We start from the raw sequence: 27723 nt of genomic DNA, 5'->3' as shown, positions 1-27723 counted from the left end.
ACCTATACCCGTTTTTGTTTACCAGACTAAATCTACTACACCAATCAGGCGAACTGACCTCGGAGAGGATGGTAGAGAAAAGGGAGGGGGCATAGCCTAGAGTCAGCATTACAACATCCCTGTAGCTGCGTCAACATCATTATTATTTAGAATGACTGCATCTTGGGAAAGCTGCTTAATGTAATTGCGCGATAAAGGATAATAGGGATAAGAAGCAAGATACACGAACAATGGTGTACCTGATGTGTGCGACTGAATACGAGCCCGTAAAAAACGTCTAACGGGAGACGGTGTCACACAGGGAGGAGGGAATGGTTGAAGGAGGAAGGGGAGGTAGAAAGAAGGCAACACAGGAACACCATACAAACAGTGAATATAAAAATTAGAAGACAGTGGGCAGCAAGAGAAGTGCTCCGGGTTACGAAGACATAAATGAAAACCAGAAACAATCGAAAAAGCACATTGGAAATAAAGTAAATTAATAAATAAAACGACGCGACCGTCATCCGCAGGGAATTTCCTTGCACCACCTGAACGTAACCGGGTCGGAGACTGGCACAGAGAGGGAGCAGGAGGCACGAGGACGGAGAGAAAGGACGGGAGTTTACCTAACTGTCGGTTTTGTGTCAATGCGAGATTTCTGTCTGGGAGGACTAGAATCGAGAGTGCGGAGTGACAGTGCAGCAGCGGCCGCTTTGAAGATTCGCACATGTCGGCACGTTTGAAACCGCCATCCCCACCCTGTGTGGACCGCTACTCTTGCTGAAACAGCAGAGCGGACGGAATTTTATAATAAAAATAAATTAAAACGAAGAAGAGTGGAAAGCTACAAAGAAGAACTCGAGCAGACGATGCTGGTGAATTAGTTTATTCATATTTTTGATGGAAGAAACAATTTACTAGATTTTTATGGGATTACATTGACTTTGCAACATGAAATAGCGGTAGGCCAGTTGACATTTGCTACACGTCCATTTAATCTATGCGAGGAACCGTTTATTTATATCCTATATATTTAAATAAATAGGCTACCAAATTTAGGCCGGTGACTGACTGATGACGCCAATACGACAAAGCCTATAGCCTAATAGTAATAATACATGTGTACCATTATCTCAGTAAGGAGATTTAGATAGCCTATATATAAACTTATGTCTCTGTCTGTGGGATGTTTCTATTTTAAAATGCGCCCCGTTTTTTGGGTTTATTTAAACGCACACAAAGGTTTAAACGTATTTGATATCATCTCCATCTCTATTTAATTTTTAACCTACACATCTACCGACTTCCCTCCGTTGATTTCTTCCATCTCGATTCCAATCCCCATATTCATATTAAGCTCTCTTGGATTATCCACTCGGACCAAAAGTGAGTTGATTAGCTAAATAAAAACCGAACCGACAGCCAGCCTGCATCCACCCTTCACGGAACACCCCTCTGCTAAACAACACCACCGTAGCGATGGAGACCACGAAACTGCCTCCATCCAGCCCCTCGTCCCCGACCACCGGCTTCTCGGTGCCGAGTGCGGAGAAAGTGGACGGTTTCCCGCGACGGTCGATGCGCCGTGCCCGGCAGCGTCGTTCTCACAGCTCCTCTCAGTTCCGTTATCAGAGCTCACAAGTCGAGCTGACGCCACTGCCGTTGCTCAAAGGTAGGCTATGTTAACCCTGATCCTGTCATTGTAAGTGACCGCATTTCTGGACAACAATGTTTCCCGTTTGATTTCAGATGCATCCGTTTTATTGGTAATATAACCATGTCACCAACATGTTATTTTACCCCACGTTCAACTACAACAGTTTTACTATTTTTCAAAAAATATGGAAGTATGTTATTAAAGGGGTGCTTATAATGCTTTGATGCTTAACCATGCCGTGGGTAGATGCATTATCACAGTGCAGACTTGTGGCAAATGTTAAAGCCATAGTAATGTTACACATCAGTTTTCCTATAAAGATGGCTGGGAAGACTGGATAAAGAGGTACCTGTGGATATTTTGCAGGTCTTGTTTATATCATAGATAACTAACTACTTGGTATGCACACAGTAAAATGTACAGTGTTAAAGCAACTAAAGAATTTATACATATGACTCTACTATGGCCAGAGTGGCCACATATAAACTCTGTTGATTTATCACTGAATATTATACTGGGCACTTTTACTCAAAACAGGACCTCAGGTGCAGTTGAGGCTCAGGAATGTGTTCAAACACAGGCCTGTTCTGCTTTAGCAATAGTGCAAAAAAAGTATCCTGCTCATGGAGGTTGCATCAAAATAAGTTTATCTGGTGATTTGAACTGATGCATTGGGATAAAAATTTGGGTAATGAGCATATTTGTTTGTGCTCTTACACAGAGCCAAAGCTCACAAAGAGGTGTATATTTATGCTTTCTGCTTTTGATCAGGTCTGGTCAGCCTGGCCCACATATCTTTGTAGGAGAATGAAAACAGGTTTCTGAAGACTCAAATGGACAGGGTAGACACCTGAGGTCTCCCTACCCTTCTTATCCTCACTCGAGGTCAATTGTCATGTTACATTACTCACAGGTAAATACCCAATAAGGGTCAACAACCTTTTATTTAGTGAAGATACTCAAAAAGTAGAGCTATCATGCGCTGAAAATAACCATTGTGATTTGCTCAGTCAGAATGCTAGGCTCAAAGCAACAGAATGGATTTAACTGGTTTGAATCAGAGAGTCAATGATAAGATATGATGCCGATGGTGCCACCCATTGAGTCAGCCGAAAAACACAAATGTTCCCATCACTACTTACAAATAAGCTTAGCCCTGGGATAAGGATGGAGAAATGAGACGATGAAAGCCTCCATCCAATCAATGGCTGCATGTTCAGTGTTCAAAATGAGGTTTAAAACCAGAACCGTCTGTGTATTTTCAGCCTTTAGGACCTTTCAGGGCCTTATGTAAGAGAGCCAATCAGTCCTCTGTGCCATCAGTTCTCAACACCATGTACTACCCACATTTACTTAACAGACAGCATCACATTTCTGATAGTACAGACAGCAGATTGCTTTGGATCGTTGCCTTGTCCTTACAGTATTTGCCCCTGACACCCACAGATCACGTGAAGTTTGAAAAAACGTGGCTACCATCGCACAAGATGGTTTGGAGTAGGGCTCCAGCTGGTTATTATCTGTTTCTTTAGCAGGCAACTCTGTGTTTACCACGTGGCAATCCATTTATAGCATTGGGTTTTAGTGGAGCATTGTGCTAAAGTACTGTTCCTCAGGCAGTGGCACAACAGCATGTTTTCTTATTGGATTAACCATGACACGGCTCACTATTACTTTTTTATGGATTGATTTTGGATCAAACATGGCCCTTGCTCACATTAGTATTAAATCTGGTCCATGGCCACATTAGTACTATGCAGAGCTAAGTGCTTCCTGTGCTTTACTCCGGACACATTCAGATTACATTTCTGTATAACCTTTATTAGCTAAGCAGATACTGTTTATAATGCCCATTTTAAAATGGTATATTTCTTGTTAATACAGCCCAGGGTGCATTTGAGAATTACTTTTGTGTCTCTGTGCTTTGGGGTTTGACAATGAAGCTGCATTCTACATGAGGGACAACAGTAGAGAGGCGAAACATATTGTGGTGGTTATTCTTTAGAGCTCTCCTCTGAACTGGTAGTTAATTTACACAAAGTGTGAGAGACCTTTGAAGATGAGGAGTCACTGTAATCCATGTGGCGAATACACAAATGTAGATATAATTTATTCCACCAACTTCAGATTCACCTATTTTGGAAATATTCGATGAGAGGAACCCGTTATTACCAGTTAACCATTATATTTAGGCTGAAATTCCACTTGTCAGCTCCTGCTGATGTGCACTGTCAATAATTTGTCCTGCTGTAGAATCTTTGCCTTGGTGATTTTTTTTTTGGCGTCTTGAATTTGTCCAAACTGTAGGTGCAAAAAGAATAATGTGCCATCTGTTAAAAAAAACCAAACAAACAAAGATCATCTCCCTCACTTAACAAGAGCAAATACTCTTGACTGGATGCAAGCTTATTAAGGCAGAGAAACCTTTGCTTTGCTGAAAAATACATGAAGGCTTATTAAGGGACTTGCAGATGCATCAACCTCAGAAGTCCTCAATACAGGACGTGTTCACTCTGTACAGAGGTTCTGTTAGTTCATTCTACTGCAGGTGAACGAAGCAGCATAAGCACGCAAACATCTCTGTCTCAGGCCTTTGCCAATGTAGTCTTAGCAAGGTATAGAACATCTATCACCATCCATGGCACTGTCCCTGTGTTTCATTAACATTTTGGGCATTTAGTTGATGCGTTTATCCCAAGTGACTTGCACCGCTTACATTTTATGTAGTATTCATGCTACTATTATCCATACTGGATTGCTTTGATAAAAAAAGAAATTTAAATTAAGCACCTTGCTCACCAGTCCTAACAGCCAGATTCTACCCAGGAATTAAACCTGCTTCCTCTGGGTTACAGGCCTAGCTGTCTGATCAACACTGCTGCCCTGCGCTGTTAGGAAGGGACTAAAAACCTAAAGGTGGTTCTCTGCTGTACAGCTCATCATTAGCTGCTTTGCTGTAATCTCAATAAACACATTTGCAGACTACTGGGTGCTGCTCGTGTTCTGGTTCAGTATGCAGAATAAACTCATATTTTGAAGCCGTTTGAGTGGTCGTGGGCCATTTGGCTTAAATTAACTTTTACTGAGGAATTAGGCTTGGGGAATTCCACATTACGAGAAACAAAAATTACCAAGTGTTTGATTCCATTTATGACTTGTACTACAGTGCAACATATCATTTGACGAGCTGTGAATGTTTGAGTGTATGTGTGTGTGTGTGTGTGTTTGTGTGTGCGACAGATAAGTATTCTGTTCCTATTACAACACAGATTTACTTCATCAGGACCTCGTGAGTGTGTCAGTATGACTCTCCTTAAATATCCATTTGCCCAAAGCCAAAAGTTTTTAACCACAACTAACTGCAGTACACAGTGCTCTCACTTGTTCACAGGCCTTACACTGCTTAATTTCCCCCTATTTCATTGAGTTGTACATTGTTAGAACTTTATGTTCTACCTTGACATGTCCTTGAGGCCATATAGGATAAAGATTATGTTTTGTATGTGAGATTGGGTGAATGAATGCATTATAGTGTAGACATATAGACATATAGTGTACAGTACAGTCTCCATTTACATTCTCAGTCTCATGTGTAAACTGTGTGACTGTGTGTTTGCATAATGCATGTTTTGTTATCATTGTATTTCTCTGTTTTTTTGTATGTGTATCTCTTCATGGACTTCTAAGGAGCATTTTCAGCTTACCTTTTTATGTTTGTTACTAAAATTGTGTATTTTATTGTTTATGTGTGTGTGTGTCTGAGTGTGCATATATATATATATATATATATATATATATATATATATATATATATGCCATATGGACAAGCTGTCTCGCTCATAACACACAAAAGGATTACACTGTAATGTAAGAAATTTATGCAACAAAAATTCTTAGGAAAATAATATTGTGTATTGGTTCACACTATTTTCTATTTGGTATTTTGTGTGTGTGTGTGTGTGTATGTGAGAGAGAGAGAGAGAGAGAGAGAGAGATAGGGAGAGAGGGAGATTTGGTTAGCATGTGTGTCTAAGTGTGTGTGAGGAGCTGAACAGTTGGAGAGGGCTGGTGTTGGGTTACAGTGGACACTGAACCTTCTCTCTGCCTTGTATTGAGAGATGCTGCCATTTGACAGTCCCCTCCCAGATCAATAAAGTGTGTGAGAGAGAGTGAGAAGACTTGGCATTGGAGAGCAGCAGGGAGCACAGCAGTTGAGAATCATAAAGAAAGGGAAAGGGAGAGGAAAAATTGGAAGGACAAAATAGGGAGGGATAGCAAAAGGTGGAAATAATGGAGTAGCTGAGGAACAGAGAGTAGAATGACAGGCTTCAAATATGCAATTCCCCATGATGGGAGAGAGAGGTGGATGGATAAGGGTGGGGGGAGAATTATGATACTTGATGATGCACAAAAATCAATGGTTGGCAACTAAAGCCATTAAATCAGTTGAAGAACACAGAATCAGTTTTGTTCCCTGAACGATGAACCGTGGTTCAGCGCACTGATGAAATATCACTGATGCACTTTGCATTGTGTAAGATGGACCTTCTTTGATTGAAGAGCCACATTACTTAACAGATCTGTCTGATTTAGAGTGCAGACACTCTACCTCTGCTGAAGTTTGTAACTGCATTATTTCAGTTTTAATCTTAGTCTCCATCCTCTATTGCTGTTTCATTTCCCGTTGTCATTTTGTGGGCTGTTAGATGAGAGGAGTGTTGATGCAGGACCAAAAATAGACCATCTCATTACTTCCCAAACAAGAATTACCGTTATTTAAAGGATGTTCCTGTAGTTACTCATCTCTTTTTGGAAATGCACAGGGAGCGAACAAAAAAGGGTAGAGAAACAGAGATGGTGAGAGTCAGAGGAGATGAGGAGAGAGGAAGCAAAGGAGAGGGAGATGATGTCATCCCTTAACTCCCCTCCCCTCCCCTCCCATCTCCCCCTTTGCTCTCTCACTCTCGCTCTCGCTCGCTCTCTTTCTCTCTCTCCTGCTCGCTCTTTTTTGCTCCCTCCTTCCCCAGCAGCCCTATATTTAGCAGTAGCAGTGAGTCAAAGATGTTGCAGTGTGTTTAATTCACTGATCACAATTAAGCATCAAAGGCGGACCTTATAAAACGTACACCCATTTAAATGCCCAGTCCTGAAATGGAACAAGCCCTGCTGCTTCTCCTCCATCCCTTTGGTTTCTCTTACTGTCTATCGCCTCATCTGTCTTTTCACAGTTTCAGTCTCCTTCTCCCTGCAACTGAATTTATCTTGTATGTCTATATGCTCAGAAAGCTATGTAATACCTCACTCTCTGTTTCACCCCTCCCTCCCTTTTCCCCTCCCTCTACCCCTTTCTCTTTCTGTCTTCCGTCCTTCTGCAATTCATTTTTCCTATCCCTGATAGCTGCGTCATGCTCTTCTGCTCTCTCTTGCTTTCTTCTCTTTCCCAAATCCTCCACTCTGTCCATCTCTTTTCCTCCATCCCAACAGCCCACTTCTCCATACAATTACTCTCCATTAAAAATAGATTAGATTTAACCTTCACTCCTTCTTGGTACATGTTGGGAAGGGCTAGATTGCCCTTAGAGAAAAAGGTCCTTCATGCAGCTACACACAGGGATACTGCTCTCTTTGGATTATACAGTGTTTAACTTCACTGTTTGTTCCAAGGTGGGCAGCATTATGCAATAGTTCACGGTGAACTTCAGGAGGACCACAGCAGGAGAATGCTGATAAAATCAAGTCAGCATCCAGACAATTGTTCCAAAGCCCTGGTCCGTGTCTCCATTTGTGGTGACGGGGTGTTGATTCATCCCTGAATTGATCTGTTTGATATTTGGGGTCATGTGCTTCATTAGAGGTTGATGCATTTGGAGCGGATGGAAAGGAGTGGTTTTTTTCTCCAAAACTATACCCAGAATACACCCAAAGCTGAAGTTATTTGTCCAGAATGCTGTTACATGGGCTGGGAAATGAGTGAAAATATATTAGTCTGGCCATGGTGAAAAAAGCCTTCATCCTACTACGGAGAGAAATTGTGAATCAGCCATGTGTGCTTGGTATGGTTCTAGGAGAAAACATACGTGCATCACCTCTAAAATCTTATCACTACCTCTCTACCACTATGCTTTCCCCTGGCCAGTTGTGTTCTATCTTCTCTGTCATAACCAAAGTAAAATGTACTAAACATTTTTCTGAAGTGCCAGTTATAAGAAAATGAACAGAAGCAGCAGTATGGTTGAGTGGATAGGGGGACTCATCCCAGACCCAAAAGTTTGAAATTAATATCCAGGGTGGGGCACTGTGGATGGCCTCAGGAGGATGATACTTAACAGAAACTTTCCAGCTGCATGATGGCCCAAGTCATAAAATGTAAACTACCATATGTGGGTCACCCCGCATCAGAGCTGATAGAAAAACGGTAGAAGCTGCCACTCATTTGTGGTTGACAGCACAGGCCCCAACCACTGGTCCACAATGTGGTCACAAGTCAGCATTCGGGTAATTTGATTCCAGAGGTCACTGAAGACTTGAAGTCAGTTGCGATTTCAAACTGAAATCAAACCAGATTTCAGTTCCCTTACGAAAAAATCACGTGAAAATCACATGTGAGCACCCAACATTTGAAGTGTGTTCATGTGAACAATAAAAATAATCCCACTTATAAAACGGGAGGGGAAAAATGTAACCTATGCTATTTATTTCAAGTCACATATTGTGTTTTCACATGTGAAAATTGCAGTTAACATTTTACATTTAACAGACTGAAAAAACCAGTCATGTGAAAATGTGGAATTCCCATGTGAAGGTGCAAATTCCACATGTGATTTTTTCATAAGGATTGGAACTGCAAATTCTTTGGAGCTGTAATAGCATAATTTAGCAGATTTCTGGTGGAACCTTGGCCTTGGTTCTCTGAGTTCACCTTTCAGCCTTGATAGTGAGTCTATTAAACCTTTAGGACTGCAGTCCTTGAATAGTGGAGTTGCTACAGCTGTGTATGTGTCATTGCAGTTATAGGTGTGTCTCTACAGCAAGTGTGTGAATGCATTTGGGTGTGTGTGTGTGTGTGTGTGTTTCTAATCACAGAATACACTATGTTCATATGCTATGTTGTGAGATTTGGCCACTTCAAAACCAATAAGAAAGATTCAATGAAATACCAAGTTCAATACAATTTTAAAAATGGACTTATCAAATATTATGTAAAAAATAGGGATGTAGTGAAAAATAAAATTTCTTTTTAAATTTGCTAATGAAAAACATTTGTATGTTGTATGGAAATGATAACACTGTTGATTTGTTAAGTGATTCTCTTGTGTGCTTCATAAAAGACTTGTCCATATTGGATATTGTTTTTACGAAGGCAATTATAATTTACACCTTGGTTGAAGCAGTTGAAGATGCTGTGCAACTGCTTGCCAACCTCTGCACAGCAATTACAATTATGTAAGAAAGCAATGCTGACACAACAGGCTTTTCGACAAAGTAGTATTACCTACTAGAATATTCTGTTACACCAGAAATGACTGATTCTCATAGTTTATTGTACATTATACAACAATAAATATGCCAAACTACACCCCCGAAGTATGCTGTCACCTTACCACTGTGGGAGACAAAGAAATTACTGTGAAATTTCTTTTTGCTGTGAAATTGGTTTCTGGGACAGCACAGTATTGAGCATTAGTAGTTGTGTTCCTATCCAAAATCCAATGATGTCTGAGCTCGAACACACCATTCCAGTTCAAGTACCGGCAAACGTAAGGCGACGTTGTTTCGGAACCAGATCCGATCATCCGTAGCCGTAACTGATTTTCATAATGAGCTGAATGCACATCTCAGATGATCTCATGGTGCAAAGGAGTTTTTTGAGATAATTTTAGATTTAGCGCATATACAGGGCACAGTGCTTTAGTCATGTCCACCTGTCACTCTGGAATACTGCCACACCGAGCTCTTTCCATGTATTTTTAAAAAACATTTTTACAATGCTGCAATTGGCTGTTGCAGATAACTGCAAAAATATAACCGAGAGGACTTATATTAGCTAGGGGCTCTCTGTAAATGCACACAACAGTCAATTTCAGCATTCATGGGATCCTGATCATTAGCGCAGAAATATCTAAAAATCAAAAAAAAAAAACTAAAAAAAAAAAACGTGTCCTGCTAACATAATGATGGAACGTGTTAGCAGGACAAGCCACACAGCAGAGCCTGATTAGTTAATTAGTTGAATCAGGTGTCGCAGTGCTGGGTCGGGTCCTGTTTTTGGTCTCACGATCTGTACCTGTCCTTGCAGACACCCCCGTGGCGGAGCTACACGACCTCTTCTGTAAGAAGCTGCAGCAGTGCTGCGTGCTCTTCGACTTCCTGGACTGCGTTGCTGACCTGAAGGGCAAGGAGATCAAGAGAGCGGCCCTCAATGAGCTGGTGGAGAGCGTGGCCACCAGCAGGGGCATCCTCATCGAGCCCCTGTACCCTGAGGCCATCAAGATGGTGAGAACGAGGCGGGGGGGTTGGTACAGGAAGCTGGGAGGGGCGAAAGTGAGGGAAGAGACTGGGTCAGACATAGATGGAGAAGGAAGGGAGACAAAAAGTAGGAAGGAATGATAGAAAGATGGATGATGGATGGATGAATGGATATATGAGCATGCTCAAAAAATGTATGTATTTTTGAATACTTGGATACTGCTGGTTGTACTACCTGCCAGTACATGCTTCAGAGGAGTGTTGTGTCTCTGCAGTGCTCCAATGTCTCTATGACAGTGCAGTGCAATGTATTGGAGCTCTGTTAAGCTAGCCCCTCCCTCTGCAGATCTCAGTGAACATCTTCCGCACGCTCCCGCCCAGTGAGAACCCGGAGTTCGACCCAGAGGAGGATGAACCCACACTGGAGGCCTCCTGGCCACACCTCCAGGTACAGCTGTCCCTAGCTGCTCCTGCAGCCACACACGCACACACACACACACAGACACATACACATACACACACACACACACACACACACATATACACATACACACACGCACACACTCACATACACACACACTCACACACGCTCACACGCGCGCACACACACACACGCACACACTGTAACCTGATCTTCAAATGCATGCACTCATTACACCTAACCACCTGATACATTTACATCATGCACAGAAACTGAGCGCTCCTGATACTTCTCTCTCTCACACACACACACATTGTCTCTGACACGTTCCTGAAACTCACCACACCAGATGACTGGTTGGTTCTCTCGTCTGTCTGTGTGTCTCTGTTGGTTGCCTGTTTGTCTAAGTATTTTAAACGGTCACTCCTGACCTCCCAAATGCAATCCTTTGTAATGCCAATGGTAATGTGCCTTTCCCTAAACCATCCCCAAACCCTAAACCATGATTTGTGGTCATGTTGGTGCAGCGTGTGGCATACAGTAGTTCATACTCTAAAGTAGTATACGAGTTCCCCTCTGCAGTTGGGTGGTCTGGGCTCTTTCTGAGCTGTTATTTCTTCTCTGTCTGTTACCCTCTCTTCTTGAATAGAGGTGTCAAATGACACAAACATAGTGATAGTGTTTAGACTATAGAATTTTATATAAAACACAGCTATTTGATCATTGATAACATTTACCTGTTCTCACGCCTGGAGAACAACCTCATTCTCTCAGTCTCTATTTCCCTGTCATGAGGGTTGCAGTGGTCTCAGAGTCTTTGAACAGAGTGTTTTGTTCCTCTTCCATAACAAAAATACCGGGTTTCCTGAGTGATTTCAGTGTTGCTAGGCGCTGGTTGCCACAGAGTATGCGGAGAAAGATTGAATGGGTTCAGACGGTAGCATTCACCCTTCCGATAATTAGGCCGATTGATCCCAGTTTTATTTACCTGGCCTTGGTTTCTTTACGTACACTGGCGTAATCTTGCCACATTAGTGTGCAGATAAGTGTCCAATAGGAGCGATTACAATGTGATAGATGATAGGTGGACGTTTCTTCAAGACTGCTCTGGCTAACTTTAACAGTATGAAGGGCACATTTGCTCTGATTTCTGAAAAAAGCTTTTTATTTTATTCTTAGTAGAAATGATTTTGGAAAGTCTTAATTCAGAGGCAAATGAGAAATATGAGTATATTTAAGTGCTTTTTATCAGCATTCTTCCTTTCAGCTTCTGCCCTAACCCATTCTCATCTGTCTTTCAGTCTTTCCCTATCACCTGTGTGTCCTTCGTCTCCTGTGTGTTATTCCGTATGTCAGTCTCTCCTGTGCATATTATGCATCTCTGTCTCTTGTGTATGTGCCTCAAACCCGAGTCTTTTTGCGTATCTTACACCTGTTTGTGCACGTCATTCTCACCTGTACACCACTCTGGTGTCAGCTGTGTCTGTTTCCTTCGTGTGCCACTTACCTGCCTGTTGCTCTCTAGTGTGTGTGTGTGTGTGTGTGTGTGCATGTGTGTATCTCATTTATTTGCGTGTTTCTCTCTTCAGCTGGTCTATGAGTTCTTCCTGCGCTTCCTGGAGAGCCCAGACTTCCAGCCTTCAATGGCCAAGCGTTACGTGGACCAGAAATTTGTTTTACAGGTGTGAATATAGTGTGTGTGCATGTGTGTGTGTGTGTGTGTGTGTACATGCCTGTTGTGTTTGTTTGGAGATGGGCACTGTGAACAAGAGAAATGGGGGACCTATTTTGACTGTGTCTCTCATTAAATTCAGCTTGCTGCAGACACACTCAGTGCAACACAAATATAATTGCTGTTGCATTCACATTATATCATTACTGTGGCCAAAATGTTAATGAAAATAACAAATAATCACATTTGCTGTGTGAGTGCTTAATTTTTTCCTGTTAATGCAATCTAGGTTTGTAAATGGTGTTATCACTCTGATGAGCTAGGCTCTGGAGCTTCACTGTAGCAGATTCTCTCCCGTGGTTGCCTGCAAATGTCTGCCTGTGTCCGGCTGTGTTTCTCCGTGTCAGACTGTCCCTCGGTGTGCGCTGCATGCATGCGGTGACTGTTTCCATATCTATTTTTTTATATCTGCCTATCTGTGCATCCGTGTCTGACTGCATTTGCCTGGGTCCGCCATTAGCTGCTGGAGCTGTTTGATAGCGAGGACCCGCGAGAGAGGGAGTACCTGAAGACCATCCTGCACCGCGTCTACGGGAAGCTGCTGGGACTGCGTGCTTACATCCGCAAACAGATCAACAACATCTTCCTCAGGTGTGCGGAGAAAGCCTCGTCCGTGTCTTCACCGAGTGGTTCTGCTGTACCTTTCAGTAATGTGTAAAATCTGGCAGATTTATGGGATTCCTTGTGCGACTTTGCTGCAAGAAGTGCTCACAAAGTGTTTTGGTAGGAATCTTGAAAGATGGAAATTGTGAAGTAAGGAAAAGAAGGTTCAATTCTCTTATAATGAAATGTATGGAATTGTCAGGTAAATAGAGATTTTAAGATTCCAGAACTTTGATTTGGATCAGGTGGCTCATTCTGTTGACACCCCACAGTGCAGCTGATGCTGCATGCTGGCTGTGCCGTTGCTGTCTATGGATAGCGGCGCTGCATGGCGATGCATAATTAGCGGTAGCTTTGCCCAGAAAGAGTCGGTTTCAGTTGGCCAGGTTTGTCTGGCTGATCAGACCCCTGCGGTTTGTCTGCACCAGCAGTGCATGAACGCACATGCTCAGTAAGAAGAACTGGCGGCCCACAACACGTGCTTTGTAGACCAACACATGCTTGCCCGTGGTTAGGGTTACAGCAAGAAGTGCTAGAGCAGATCAGATATTGTCCTAAGCAATGATCTGGAAACATCTTGACCTGGGGTGCCCTGTCTTATTCAGAGAGAGCTGATGTGGGTTCAGGTTTTTTTTTTAGCACAGCGCTATGACACCTGATTCAACTACTTAACAAATCACGGTCTTCAGTCAAGACCTTGATAAGTAGGTTAAGGTGTCTTAGTGCTGGGCTAAAACAAAAACCTGCACCTACATTGACCTTTTTGGATAAGATTGGACACCAATGAGCTAGAGAAACTGATCCTGCGTAAATGTTATATTTTTAAATTTGAAAGAGCTTGGGGGTACTGTCTGAGAATGTCCTAAGCGGACAGATAAATTGAAATGCTGTACTTATAAAACCCAAGGGACTTCCATCCTGGCCTTGAGGTGTGCAGCTTGATTAAGATCCTTTGAATTATGCCAGTATAGCTTATGCTTAATGTTCACGTACTTGTACAATTTTTACAGTTCTCCTTTTAAAAATTGAAGTATGACCTACCGTAGTTCAGTCTTTGGCTCTTTATAATTGTTCCAAGTGCACCATAGGTCATTCTCTTGAATGTTTAAAAATGTTCATGTCTTATAGCTCTATGAAATGTATAGTTCAGTGTGCCAGTAAGTGCTTGATGGTAGACTCAGGGAAAGTGTGGTTAAAGCTATTACCAATATTATAGACCTTAAATGCCTTGTGGAAACACAAACGCCTTGTTTCAGGGGAATAAGTATTGTTTTAGGGGAAAACCCTAGCTGCTCTTCAAGCCCATGATAAAGTACATTTTAAAATATTTTTAAAACACATTTATAAGCATTCTGTCCTTCGTTTGAGTTTGAGTTTAGTTGTTGGGAATCTGTTCTGTGTTCATTTGTCTCCCTTAAACAAATTGGTAATACAAGTAGTTATTCAGCTTAATTGATGGAGTGTAATTACTAGTTATTCAGTAGGGTCTGGGACAATTAATTTCAGCTAATTAAAACTTGATTGAGACAGCTACCCAAACTGTGTTCAAGGGACAGATATTACATACATTGTAATGAGAAACTTGACTCAATCTTTTTACGCCTGCGCAAGTGCAATTTCTTCCAACAGTCTCTAGCAGGGAATCTACAGCAGATTAACTGTGAATATGTCAGATAAAGGTCAGGATTTAATAAACAGCTCAATAAAAGTGTAATAGTTGGCGACAGGGTTGGGAGGCAAAGTGGTGCACGCTCCGCGTCCCCCAGGAGCGGAGCAGCGACGTATGGCCGCAGATGTGGCTCTTTTGTAGTGAGCCTGTACACGGTCATATGGACTCAGACAACAAATATTGACACTGAACACGCCCTTAGCCCTGCACATACAGGCGCGCTGTGCTGCCTGCAGAGGGGACTGGCTGCCCTGCGGCAACGCTATCGTTAGGAATACGCATCTAAAATGTATATCTCGTCTTTTTCAAAAATACATCCATGTACATACAACACCATCTTATGTGTACGGTGACAAGAATTAAATTCCCCCGAATCCCGATAAAAGGCTTTTCAAGATCTTGCACAGCAATCTGCTTGACGAATATGAGATACAGAAGAAATTTCTTCTGTTGCAAAAGAAATCTAGTATCAATTCAGCTTTTTGAAGTGTGCTAACCAGTTGTCACAAAACAACACAAAAACAACAACGCTCAAGCAAAACAAAGTAGCTGCTTTCTGTGATGTTAATCCAGCTGTCAAACGTTTGATCGTTGTTGTTCTTGCCATTTCACTTGAGAAATTACAGAAGCCTCTGTTTCAGTAATGTGATTTAAGGCCTCAGCGGATGTCTCTTTAGGCCGCGCTCGCTTTGCTTTGGGCTCTGCTTCTTGGACCATGGCACAGAGAGCTTATGTATATAGAAGCTTCTATTAGAGCGGAACATGGGCCAAACCCTTTGTATTGTTCGTTTCACATTTAGTTGTGATTTGCGATTTTGGCTGCCGCGTTTCGCTGTCTTCGCCGTGAAGCTGAGGAGCTGAGCGGCAGAGAAGCTGTAAAGCTTCCCGGGCCTGGCTCGGCTTCCCGCGCGTCGGCAGTCGCGGCTGTGACCTTGCGGTCCCGTGCGGGGTTAGTAAATCACCGATACGCTGGCACAATTTCAGATGCTCAGGTTGCTCCTGGCCCCCGCCTTCAGCTCACGTGTAGCGGCGCTCGGGCACGTAATGGCCGCCGCGCAGCGCCCTGGTGTGGGTAATGGCTTACATCAGCGTGCTGTGGTGAGCACCCGCCTGAGTGCCCGAGCGAAAGCAGCTTCGTCATACCAGTGGTAGTACATGATCATGGCCACAATGTTGATGGTTTTTATAATAATAATAATAATAATAATAAGAATAATAATAATAATAATAATAATAATAATAATAATAATAATCATGTTGTTGTTGTCATTATTATTATTATTATTATTATTATTATTATTATTATTATAATAAAACAAGTACAGCTATACAAGTAATAGTTTTTGTAACTGAGTAAAACCCCCTCACTTGCCATTTTGTTCAGCAGGAAATGTGTCTGCTCTCTGTTCCAGGTTCATCTATGAGACTGAGCATTTCAATGGAGTGGCTGAGCTGCTGGAGATATTGGGCAGGTGTGGACAGCATCTATCTATCTATCTATCTATCTATCTATCTATGTATCTGTCTGTCTATCTGTCTATCTGTCTGTCTGTCTGTCTATCTATCCATTTATCTACCTGTCTGTCTGTCTGTCTGTCTATCTATCTATTTATCTACCTGTCTGTCTGTCTGTCTATCTATCTGTCTGTCTGTCTGTCTATCTACTTATCTACCTGTCTGTCTGTCTGTCTGTCTGTCTGTCTATCTATATATCTATCTATTTACCTGTATATATTACAATACAGACCAAAGCTAATTCTCAGAAAGCTCACGCAGTGGGTGTCCAGTGGAAGCATTGATGCTTCATAATGTGACGCCCCCGGTAGTTTAGACTGTGTCTGGAGCATTCCGGCTAACTGTGGTGCTCCTCTGGTCAGCTGAATGTATCTCCGGTCGCCTGGATCAGTCGCTCATCTTCCCTTCCGTCACTGCACTGCTCAGCTGCTGGATCGCAGACTGAAAATAATTGGTGGCTGATTGCATAATTTCAGATCATGCATATGCTAATGTAGTGCAGTGCAGATGATGGGACGAAATCATAATTGGGCATTCAAAATTCAGGATAAAATAGTTTTTTGATGAAGGCCAGGAAGGCCAAAAGGTCTTGTTTTTCATAATAGGTAAATTTGTTATTTATCACGAGTGTCCCATGTTTCTTTTTACCTCCACGGAGTAATAATGTTTAAGATAGCACCTTGGTTACGCAAACTTCCGCATGTAAAGTTTATTCTACAAAAGGACGCTACATTTACCTTAGCTGACCTGATCTCTTAACATGGGCCATTTTTCACTATGGTCATACCACTATGACCGTCATTCCAGCGGGCATCGAAAAATGCGAAAAAGGCGAAATGGCAGGTGGAATACAGAAGAAATATTTCTGAGAGATAGAGATGGAGAGGGGGAGGGAGAGCCAGTGAGTCAGTGTGCAGGAGAGGGATTATTTTCGGGAGGTATTTATAGCGCCACCCACATCTTTCTGAACACAGAGATGTTGCTTGTTACGCAGAGACGTGCATCTTCTCCTGGGAAAGCATTGGGTGGGAGGGGGGTTTGATGGGAGGGGAGAGAGTAGATAAGGTGAGATTGGGGAGATAGTGAACGATAGGGACGAGAGGGAGATGACGAGGGTCTTTGGAAGGGAAAAGAAGGAGAAAGGGGAAAGGAAGGCGAACACAAAGGAAGAGAAGAGGAGGTGGATGGATGACAAACGGATTCAAAACGATGAGATGGATGGCAGGAACTGTGGTTCTTGGGGGAAGATGATGGGGGGTGGCGAGATTTAAATAGACCGTTTCCTTTAATCTCTTCATGTAGAAGTGAGAATAAAGGTGTTTAAATAGAAAAGGGGGGCAGATGTGATGCAGGGAGGTGGAAATGACGGGAGTGAGACAGGTGGGGGTGGATAGATGAGGCAAAACGGGGAAATGTGATAGGGAACGTGTGTGTGTCTGTGTGCGTGTGTGTGTGTGTGTGCGTGTGCGTGTGCGTGTGCGTGTGCGTGCATATATATGTATGCATTACTCACCAGATCACAGTGTATTTTTTTATTCGCTCTTCTTCCTCTTCTTCCTGCTGTTTCACAGCATCATCAATGGATTTGCTCTGCCTCTGAAATCTGAGCACAAGCAGTTCCTGGTACGAGTGCTGATCCCCCTCCACACTGCCAAGTCTCTCTCCATCTTCCACGCACAGGTAGGTGCCACACACGCACACGCACACACACACACACACAATCACTGAGCCACAGACATACTTCCTGAGCTCCGCAAAACGTTCCTGAGTTCCAGAAAAGGTTCCTGCGGTGGCAAAGGGGCTACTGAGGTAGGCCCACATGGAAGAATAGTTACGTTGGGACACGGGTGCATAGGTACAGACATAAGGACATACAGATATTCCAGAGACAGTCCATAGACATAGAATTACTGACTATAGGCAGTACAGACTCACTTGGGTTACAGACTCAGGTTAAGGGACTCTCAGACAGAGAGAGAGACAAAGAGACACACATATGTAGTGAGGCAAACATTTACAGACTAACTCAAGGCACAGGTTAAAATCTCTGAATTTCTGTCAGTCTGGCAAACCCACAATCAGGTATCGCAACCAGTGGACGAACATACAAGCCGACAGTTCCTCTAAATATAATATCCTCTTCATATATTTTATATTTTTATGACAATTTTTGTTCTAGTGCAGTAAAAAATCTTTTATGAATGGAAGTATTAGTGGAGTTAAACGGAGGCCCCATTTAAGCTGTACCACAAGCTAAATATAAGCTGCACAGCACTCAGAACAGCATAGTTATTGTCCCACACCTACACAGAGATAGTGCTGTGCCCATTGAGCGGAATAGGCAGTGGAACTAATGAGTGTTTAAAAAAAGGGTAGTCATACAGGCGGTGTGGAGATCATAAGGTTCTGGAGAGAGACAGAGAGTCCTCCCCTGAAAACCATTGCTCAGTTAATAGAGCTCATGTATGGAAGGAACACCTAAATGCATTTGACTGGTGTCCTGGAAGACCCATAACCTTTAAGATTTTAATATTTTTTAAAATATAAAACAGCTTACATTACATATAATCAAGATTGTGTTCCATAAGAAACCCATATATAAAGTAATTGCGTTTTGAGGGTTATCTATGTTTTCCAAAAAAAAAAAACCCTTCATGCAGTATTCTAACTCTTAACAGGATTTAATCAGCATCTGTCTTTTTGTTTTGAATTAAATATACACACATTTAAATTTAGTTGTTTGAACTTCACGCATTTCTAGGAAGTCAAAATAAAGCACAAATCCTGATTGAATCCAGGCCACCATATCTGAATGAAATTACTACCACTTTTATTGCCAAGTAAATATACTACATGTCCTTTATAATTATATCATTAGTTAATATGTGTAATTTTCATCTTTGTTATTCATTTGGTAAGCACTATGTGATGCATGTACATGACCACTAGAGGGCATATATGAATTATGTCTTGCTGAAATTCATTTTGATAACAATAAATTCGTTATTTTTTGTAACAACAGCTATGTCTGACACTGTTCAGTTCCAATTCAACTACTTCATGTGAACTGCTTGCCTGTTTTGGGTTTGTTTTTTATACAAATGACAAGAGCCTACAAAGAGAAGAGAGTAAAAAAACAAAATAAAGCGATGCTCAAAGAGGGGGAATGGGGAAACAAGTGAAGGAAGGAGGGAAGAAAAAGTAAAGAGGAGAAATACTGTACCCTCTCAGGTTAACAGAGCTGGGTGTTACTTAGCTTTTCAAGAAGTTTGTAATTCTTTCGAAGAAAAAAAGAATCATGCTTTCAGATGGCAATGTGATTCTTACAAGCTGTTGATTCTTACTGGCTGTAAAATTGTGTATGTGTCTCTATTTGTTCAAGAGCTTTAAACCATAAGTGACTCATAATCCAAGGGACCTTGAACAATGATTGTTATATCAGGGCTCTCAACACACTGTTAAGTGCGCTGTCCATGAATATCCAATCAGTCCATGCTCAGTCCTAATTGTAAAAAAAAACATGCCTGCTAACAGTTTCAAAGAAAATGAATTAACTTCTCCTCTAACCCTTATCCTCAACCCGCCCCTCCCCCTGCATATCCTGCAGATGGCTGCTCAGCCTCCTCTGAGACTGATGCAATGCAGTGACAATAAAGGATTAATTGTTCTTTTCATTGCTGTAGTCCAACATACCTTACGATCTGGCTGCTCAAACACACGTTTACTGTATGAATTCAGGTGTGTGTATGTGTGTGTGTGTGTGTGTGTGTGAGAGAGAGAGTGTATGTGGTGTGTGTGTGTGTGTGTGTGTGTATCTGGTGTTTGGGTGTGTATGTATGAGTGTGTGTGTGTGTGTGTGTGTGTGTTTGTGAGTGAATTCTCCACAGAAGTGTGCACAGTTGCCTTTGAAGCTGCAACCTGCCCTACATTTCCCCACTCAGCCCCCTGTGGCTACCCATCCATACATTATTCAGCCCTAAACCAGGAGTGCAGGGGCTGGGGAGGAGGGGCCTGTGCTCTCCCTATTCACTGTGTTTATACCCCTCAGTGTTACCAAGGGGGGGTCCCTAAAGCAGTGTGATCCCAGGGAAAATAGTGGGATGTTCCTGACATTTAATTCATGAGCCTGAAATAGGATGTCAACCTTCAAACCCCAAGATCTGTCCCAGAATCTGCTTAATCAAACTTAATCATGACTGTGACCATTGTGGAAAAAAAAAAAATAGAACCTGAAAGTGATCCAGGATTATTTGGCTTATTTAGTTCAACACATAAACCCACAGTACTTTGAAGGGAAACACATTTCCTCCTTTCATGTCTGCATGAATATGCAGAATATGAATATGAATAAGCTCTGGAATACGAAACAGACTGAAACTCACCTAGCTCCTGCTGATGATGACCAAAAAAATGTCGCCGAATGGCGTAAAGTTGAAATACACCTTCCTAGCTCGGATCGCTTGCTTGGAAAAGTCCAACAAGATGGCAGAACTCCAAAGCCTTTGATCTCCCGAGAGCTCATGAAACTGTAGCCGGCAAACAAACGAGCCGGGTTTCTTTCTGAATTTAATGGTCATGACAGATTTCTGTATTCAACCATGCGTGTTATAGATTGGTTTTGATTTTTCATAATTCAGCTTTACATCGTAGGCGCGCCGACGCACCTGGAAACACCTCCCGCACCGCCTGGTGTCTCCCCCCATTTGACACACTCTGTAAGTGTGCTTGTGAGGGCAGCCAGGGCGTGCATCCCTCCCGGTTCCTGGGAACTTACCGCACACCTGACAGGCGGGAGGGAGAAGGTGTCTGGCAGCTCCAAACCATGTGTCTGGCAGTTCAGGTTCAGGACTAAAACACCCCCTTTGTTCCCTGACATTCAACAAGAGCCTGGTACATGTGCCCGGTGCATTCTGCCAAACTCTTTTCCCTGAGTTTAAATTTATGCGGAATGACATTATGTCAGTAGCATGGTAATGATCATTTTGAAACCCTGGCTGTTGTCTGGTGGTTGGCCAGGTAGCTCCGTGCCTGCTTGTTTATGGCCCCTGCAGACCTGGCTGGGTGCAGGTCTGTGTCCTGGGCCCATTCGCACTGTTGGCAAGGCCTGACGGTCAGCTGATCAGAGTGCAGGGACGTCAGAATGTCCATGCAGCATTCTGAGCTTGGGAAGGGTCTGGAGCCAGATGGAGACGCTCAGGGACTGCGGCTGGTTCAGTCTTGTAACCAGGGGAAACGCTGACCAAGTCCGTCTGAAGTCCAGCATGCTGGATGGCTCTCGGTGGGCTCCTATTTACACCCTTACACATAAAATGGTTCGAGAAAGATTTTCGTGATAAAAATATTAACAGCAGAAATGAAAATGTGTAAAAAGGAGGCCCAGACACATTTTGTCCTATCCTGGTTTTAAAAAATACCTACAAAGTCTCTTTGCTGTGGCGATACTGTGTCCAAGAATGTGCATGAGCAGTCATGTCTGTAAGGTATGATACTGAATGGAATCTTCGCCACTAGTCTGACTTTAGTCATACCACAGTGCCTTAGACTTTTAAACTAAAAACTCTCATTTCTTATGAAGCGGCCCACAACCTGCCCCCCCACACCTTGGCCCCTCTCAGCAAGTCACATGGAAAAATCGAGAATAAAGAAAAAGAGATTTAAGAGGTGTATAGCCTTTTAAAGTCCCCCGGGGGGAGAGGGAAGCAGTGACATCAACCCTTCCGATGTAAACACACACACACGGTGTCGCCACGGCGCCGGCTTGCCATGGCAACGGGGCACAGGGGCCAACCCGCCAAGCACAACACGCAGCAACGTCCCTCGGAACTTCCTTTTCCAATCCCATAATCCCTGGGGATCAGGGGCTCAGGAGATCCTTTGCAGCTCTGCTTCAGGGATCACTCTGAAGAGAAGAAAGAGGCCTAATAGAAATAGCACTTGCATACTGCACACAGGTCTCTAGCCTAGATTGATAAAATGCTCACATTTTTGGGCGACTGAATCGATTTTAGATATTTTGAAGAACAGATTAACCAGAAGATGCAGGTATTAAATTGCCTTTTTTAGAGAGTGGCAGTGCAGTGGTCATGGCTAATCTTACATCCCTCAGCTCTCCAGCTCAAAAGGGCACCCAGGGTTGCTGTTCTTTTGAAAGATGGGTATATTACCGTTATCATCCAGTGCCTTTCCTACATTATATAAGCATTGTATTGCATAATTGGAGCTGGAAATTTAATTAAATTGAAATGCTCTTTAAATTGCACCCAATAATGTTTTGGATGTACTGTTCCAACCACATAAGCAAGCTATGACAAGTCGCAGTCATGATGCAGCAACCAAGACCATCACAGAGCTCTCCACTGGGAAAATGCTTGGTGTGTCCAGCAAATTCCTTTTACTTGGGTTCCTTCTTTTTCCCTCAGAGTGAGCAAACAGAATGTATGTTTCCCTCAGAGCAAATTCACTGAACCACACTGAAAGATATACTATTAAAGCATATAATACCAAAGTTAGGGGTCATATACTGCACCCTGAGAGTTGCAGTACAGAGGATCAGAGTGAGAACTATGACTTTGACTTATGACTACACTTCCCCAGAAAATGAATGAATTTCTCCCTTCCTGTGTCACCCGTGTTTGTTTCATGATGGGGTAATTCAAGTCAAGGAACTGCCTATTGTCCCAGAGGGAAATATTTTGCGGGAAAATGGTCGATAAAAAAAAAAAGACAGGGCATAAAGGGACATAAGACAGGACAAGATTTGGGTCCCACACACTGCACCAGCGCTTACAGTCATAGCCGGAGGAAATGAGGAAGGGGACTGGGGGACTCGTCTGAAGTAGCCACTGGAGCCGTGGGTGTAGACGCTACGGTCCGAATAGCGCTGCTTTCCTTTGATACAGAGACATGAATCAGTGAGCACAACACTGTGACCTAGCCGTGCTGGAATTCCTCTGCCTTTGTAGACCCAGTCTTGTGTTCCTTTTGCAGCTGGCGTACTGCGTGGTACAGTTTATGGAGAAGGATGCAACCGTCACGGAATATGTAAGTCCTCTCGCCTGCGTTCATGCACATTGTGCTGTGACTAACTGCTCCTGTACGTGTCTGTACTATAATGCACATTCAGCAGAATTAGCCTTTCAGACAATGGATATGCAAGAAAAGGGGTTTTTGTTAAGGCGCACTGGCCTGTGAATTACAGGCATTGATGTATTTAATGTTGGGCTAGGTGGTGGGGTCACATCTGGTCCCCCTGTGGAAATTAATGACAAGTGGAAAGTAGACAAAAGCATACAAAAAATATGGTGGGGGGGGGGGGGGGGGTTTGCTGGAAACAGCTACACAGAGGGAGGAGAGGTGAGTCGCATTTTTTACCGGTTTTACCGTCAATTTCAGACGGCCCTACGTCCACCAGTTTGAATCTGTTTTAGCTCAGTAGCCTGACCGCAGCCACTTCCTACTGCAGCCATCCAAGACAACGCAACTGCAGGTCCGATTGATACTTACGATGCGGCTCCTCTCTCCTCACAGATCATACGAGGTTTGTTGAAGTACTGGCCCAAGACCTGCACCCAGAAAGAGGTGAGTCAGATGAGGCTTCGCAGAGGCCCAACTAAACCCACGGATGAGATTTTATTGAACACAGTGGTCATAGTTATCAGTGGTATTTTTGAAATCTGTGCTTTGGGTGTGCTTCATATGTCTATTTCCAGTGGGCTTGCCCTTTAAGACAATCCAAGCACTTCCTCCAGAGAATATTGTCTATTTCAAGATTGGTATAGGTGTGATAAAGGGGCTATGAGGAGTATAGCTGGGTAATGGAGTTCCGAGAATTTCCCTTGTATTGTGTTTGTGGTTGGAGCATGTAGGTATTACTTGCTTTAATGGGGTCTCTGTGTAAAATTGTTTGGTTTAGTACCATGATGTTGTTACTCATGTAACTTTAACACAGGTAACCTTGGCGTGGTTATATGTTGTATCTCTTTCAGAAATTCCCCACAGGATAGTTGGGTTCCCTGCAGACCTTGTTAGGATTTGTTAATGTATGGTTTTGGCCTAATAAAATACTTTATTGCTTATGAGTTAGGATTACATTTTATGATGGGAACATATTTGCATTTTGGGGTGATCAAATTGATCTATGTGTGGAGCCAGGTTTAAATGACGGTATTTATTTGGTTAGCACAGGTGCTTTCAGATCAATCTGGATATGGACCCAGGTTGAAATCCCATTATTTGCTTTTCAGGGTCATTTAGATTTGAACCGCCGGATATATTTATTTATTGAGGAAACTGATGTTAATTGCCTTGCTCAGGGCTCAACAGCAGTGACTCACCTGGGAATTGGACTTGCAGTCTCTTGAATGCGAGCCCAGTTGCTTAACCGCTGAGCAGATCTGAGCAGATGTTCCCCTGGTCAGGTGATGTTCCTCGGGGAGATAGAGGAGATCCTGGATGTGATTGAACCCTCGCAGTTCATCCGGATCCAAGAACCGCTCTTCAAACAAATCGCCGCTTGCATCTCCAGCCCTCACTTCCAGGCAAGACGAAACACACACACGTACATACATGCACAGATGCAGGTACACACACACACACACACACACACACACACACACACATACACACACACATGCACGCACATACACAGACATACACTCACACACACATACACACACATATGTACACACACACACACACACGCACGCACACACATTATGTTATTATTGCTACTAGCACTCATGCTTTAGCAGAAGAATTATGCATTTATTCTAATACCTGTCCACCTACCTCCCCCCCTCTCTCGATCCCTTTCTTCCTCATTCTCTCTCAGGTTGCAGAGCGGGCTCTGTATTTCTGGAATAATGAATACATTTTAAGTCTGATTGAGGAGAACTGCCAGGTCATCCTGCCTCTGGTGTTTGCCACCCTCTACAGAGTCTCCAAAGAGCACTGGAACCAGTTAGTCACCCTCCCTATACCTGTGATTGCCTTGCTCAGATTCTCTTCACACCCCAAACAGTGCCCTGCCATCAGTCCTACTGAACTGAAAACAGTACACGCCGTGGTGCAAAGGTGGTGCATTAGGGTGTGACAGAGAACATGACCGCAAACAACTCTTTGGTGTTCATTCTTTCTCTCTCCTGCATGATTTCTCTCTCCTGCTTGATTTGTTGCACATTTTCTATAACTGTGTAATTGCAGTCAAGGTCCTTTTATTGTATTTTGTGCTTCATGTTCATTTGCCTCATCGCTCTCTTTGATCTCTTGCTCACTGCCTCCAGGACGATTGTGTCTCTCATCTACAACGTACTGAAGACCTTCATGGAGATGAACAGCAAGCTCTTTGATGATCTCACTGCCTCCTATAAGGTGGAGAAACAGAAGTGAGTACATGAACTGCATGGCATCTTTGAACGGTGTGTGTGCGTGTGTGTGTGTGTGCATGCATGCGTGTGTTTGTGAGAGAGAGAACAAACAGGTGTGTTTGTGTGCATATTAAACAGTGTGTCTCTTTAGGGAGCTGAAGAAGGAGAGGGAGAGGGCGGAGCTCTGGCGGGGGCTGGATGAGCACCAGGAGAGGAGGCTGCAGAGTCTGCAGGAGGCCAGCCGTAATCAGAGGAACCTGCAGGAGCGACCGAGTCCAACTCAGCCCGACCCAGAACTCAGCAGCGCCGCCACCACCTAGAACAACCCAGACTGCGACACGGAAACTCCCCCTCAAACACTCCCGCATCACAGAGCTCAGATACAGGCCCTGAGCCAGCCACAGCACAATACACACGCACGCAGTATGCAGACACACACAGCCATGTGCGCAAGACTCTCACACACATACACGCACGCACGCACGCGCACACACACACACCTACATGCACGCACATGCTCACACACACCCATGCAAAGACACGCGCGCACACACACACCGACACCCACCTGCACACCCACCCACACTCGCAGACACACACGCACCCACAGACACACAGACACACACACACATCACATACAATACATGTGCACAAATACGTGCATGCACAAAATACGTTAATACTCACATACACATATTTACACATATGCATACACAAACTCACACTCACATACAAAGTGTGCTCTTCACACATACTCTTGCAATCTGCACCGCATTCTGTACAGAAATGTGCATGTTATTTTTGGATATTCACACACAGATACAAACACCCACACACACATGAAGACTCATACACCTAGACACACACAGCACCAGTGGTACACTTCAGAACGTGTATCAGTTCTCCTGGGTTCAGCCCAAACCTCAAACCAGATCATACAAGTGGAGTTTTACTGTCCCAAAAAAGTGAGAGGAATGATGATGTAATAGAAATGATTTAAAAGAATGGTAATACTGTTCCTACTTCTACTACTTATTCTACTACTACTAATGTTTTATATATATACATATATATGTATGACTCTAGTGTCGGTGGGGGTAACTTAGTGTAGTACTACATTATGTCTGCAGACAAGCTGCTAGGCTAAAATGTTCTAATGAGGATGAATTATTCTAGTCTATTCATATTCTCAGAAGATAAGAGAGAAAAAGTTGTTATTTTAGCAATACCTTTAGTTTTGAAAAGTGTGTAAATGGTTTGGGGGAGGGACTAATTGGCCCCTCCCAGCCCTTTACTTAAGTACTCAATTCTGTCCGTCAGTACCTTCTGTCTGTTCATTTAAAGGTTGAATTTGTTAAGATTTTTCGATTTTTATTTTTGTATTTTTGTTTTTGCCAATTTATTGTGTTTGGGTTCATTTTGTGTGGATTTGTGACCTTGGTGGATAAAGAGGATTAGGAAGATACAGGATGAATCTGACTAGTGGATGTGTGTGCTTGTGTGTGTTTGTGTGGGTTGTATGTATGTGTGTATGCATGTGTATGTGTGTGTGTGTACTGTGTGCGTGTGCGTGTGCGTGTGCGCGTGCGTGTGCGTGTGTTTGTATGTGTGCATGTGTGCATGTGTGTGTATTGGAGGTGCCAGTGATAGAGAAACAGTGGAATTGTGGAAGAGAGGGGGGGTTAGAATTATGCTAAACCCCTCCTTTACTTTCAAAGAACAGGGTTCAAATTAGAATGTAACACTTTGATTGTGCTTTTAGCTTTTTGAAATTGTAGCTACTGGTAGCCGGTTTTCAATACCAAACCTACACTTTTCAACACCTTTGACCTGTTTTTCTGTATTCCTCCCATAATGTGTATTCACTTCCTGACCTATGTTTCGACCAACAATTCTGTCTATCAGTGTAGTGTGAATATCTATTCAAGGAAGATCAGAGTTACCGTTTATAGCCATTACAGCAAACCCATGGGTCTGGTTCAAAAGAGATGGCAATAATCAAATATTTTGACATATTTAGACAAAAGATGGAAGCTAATGTAGCATCTCAAAACTGAAATTTGTCCTCTTGCCTGGTGTTCATGTTTAAGCGTTTAAGTGAAGTCTGGGGACAAACAGCCCTGGAACATGAATGTATGAATTTGTGAGAATGAGACTTGAAGCAGGAAAGCATCTACTTTTAGAATGGAAAATCAATGAAAAAGGAACAGGACATTTAATTTTTGTGTCATTTTTTTCTTTCTCCAAAATACAGTACACACACAAAATCTCAGTAAAATAAAATCTACAGGTGATAATGTGGTCTTAAAGAAT

The 27723-nt window shown here is 43.0% G+C and overlaps 1 protein-coding gene across 1 annotated transcript; it reads left to right on the top strand.

Moving 5' to 3' along the window:
- Positions 1-61: 61 nt before the first annotated feature.
- Positions 62-27629, top strand: ppp2r5b (protein phosphatase 2, regulatory subunit B', beta). Its single transcript, XM_064329126.1, has 13 exons — positions 62-1654; positions 9936-10132; positions 10452-10553; positions 12116-12208; positions 12719-12849; positions 15943-16002; positions 17617-17725; positions 23033-23086; positions 23573-23623; positions 24463-24582; positions 24876-25003; positions 25327-25428; positions 25562-27629. The coding sequence occupies exons 1-13, from the start codon at positions 1462-1464 to the stop codon at positions 25728-25730; spliced, it is 1509 nt and encodes a 502-aa protein (XP_064185196.1). The 5' UTR covers positions 62-1461; the 3' UTR covers positions 25731-27629.
- Positions 27630-27723: the final 94 nt, after the last annotated feature.

This window comes from Anguilla rostrata, chromosome 3 (genome assembly GCF_018555375.3).
Source record: "Anguilla rostrata isolate EN2019 chromosome 3, ASM1855537v3, whole genome shotgun sequence".
In the NCBI taxonomy this organism is placed as follows: domain Eukaryota; kingdom Metazoa; phylum Chordata; class Actinopteri; order Anguilliformes; family Anguillidae; genus Anguilla; species Anguilla rostrata.
The sequence above is the reverse complement of the archived record's forward strand: the minus strand, read 5'-3'. Positions and strand labels throughout refer to the sequence as shown.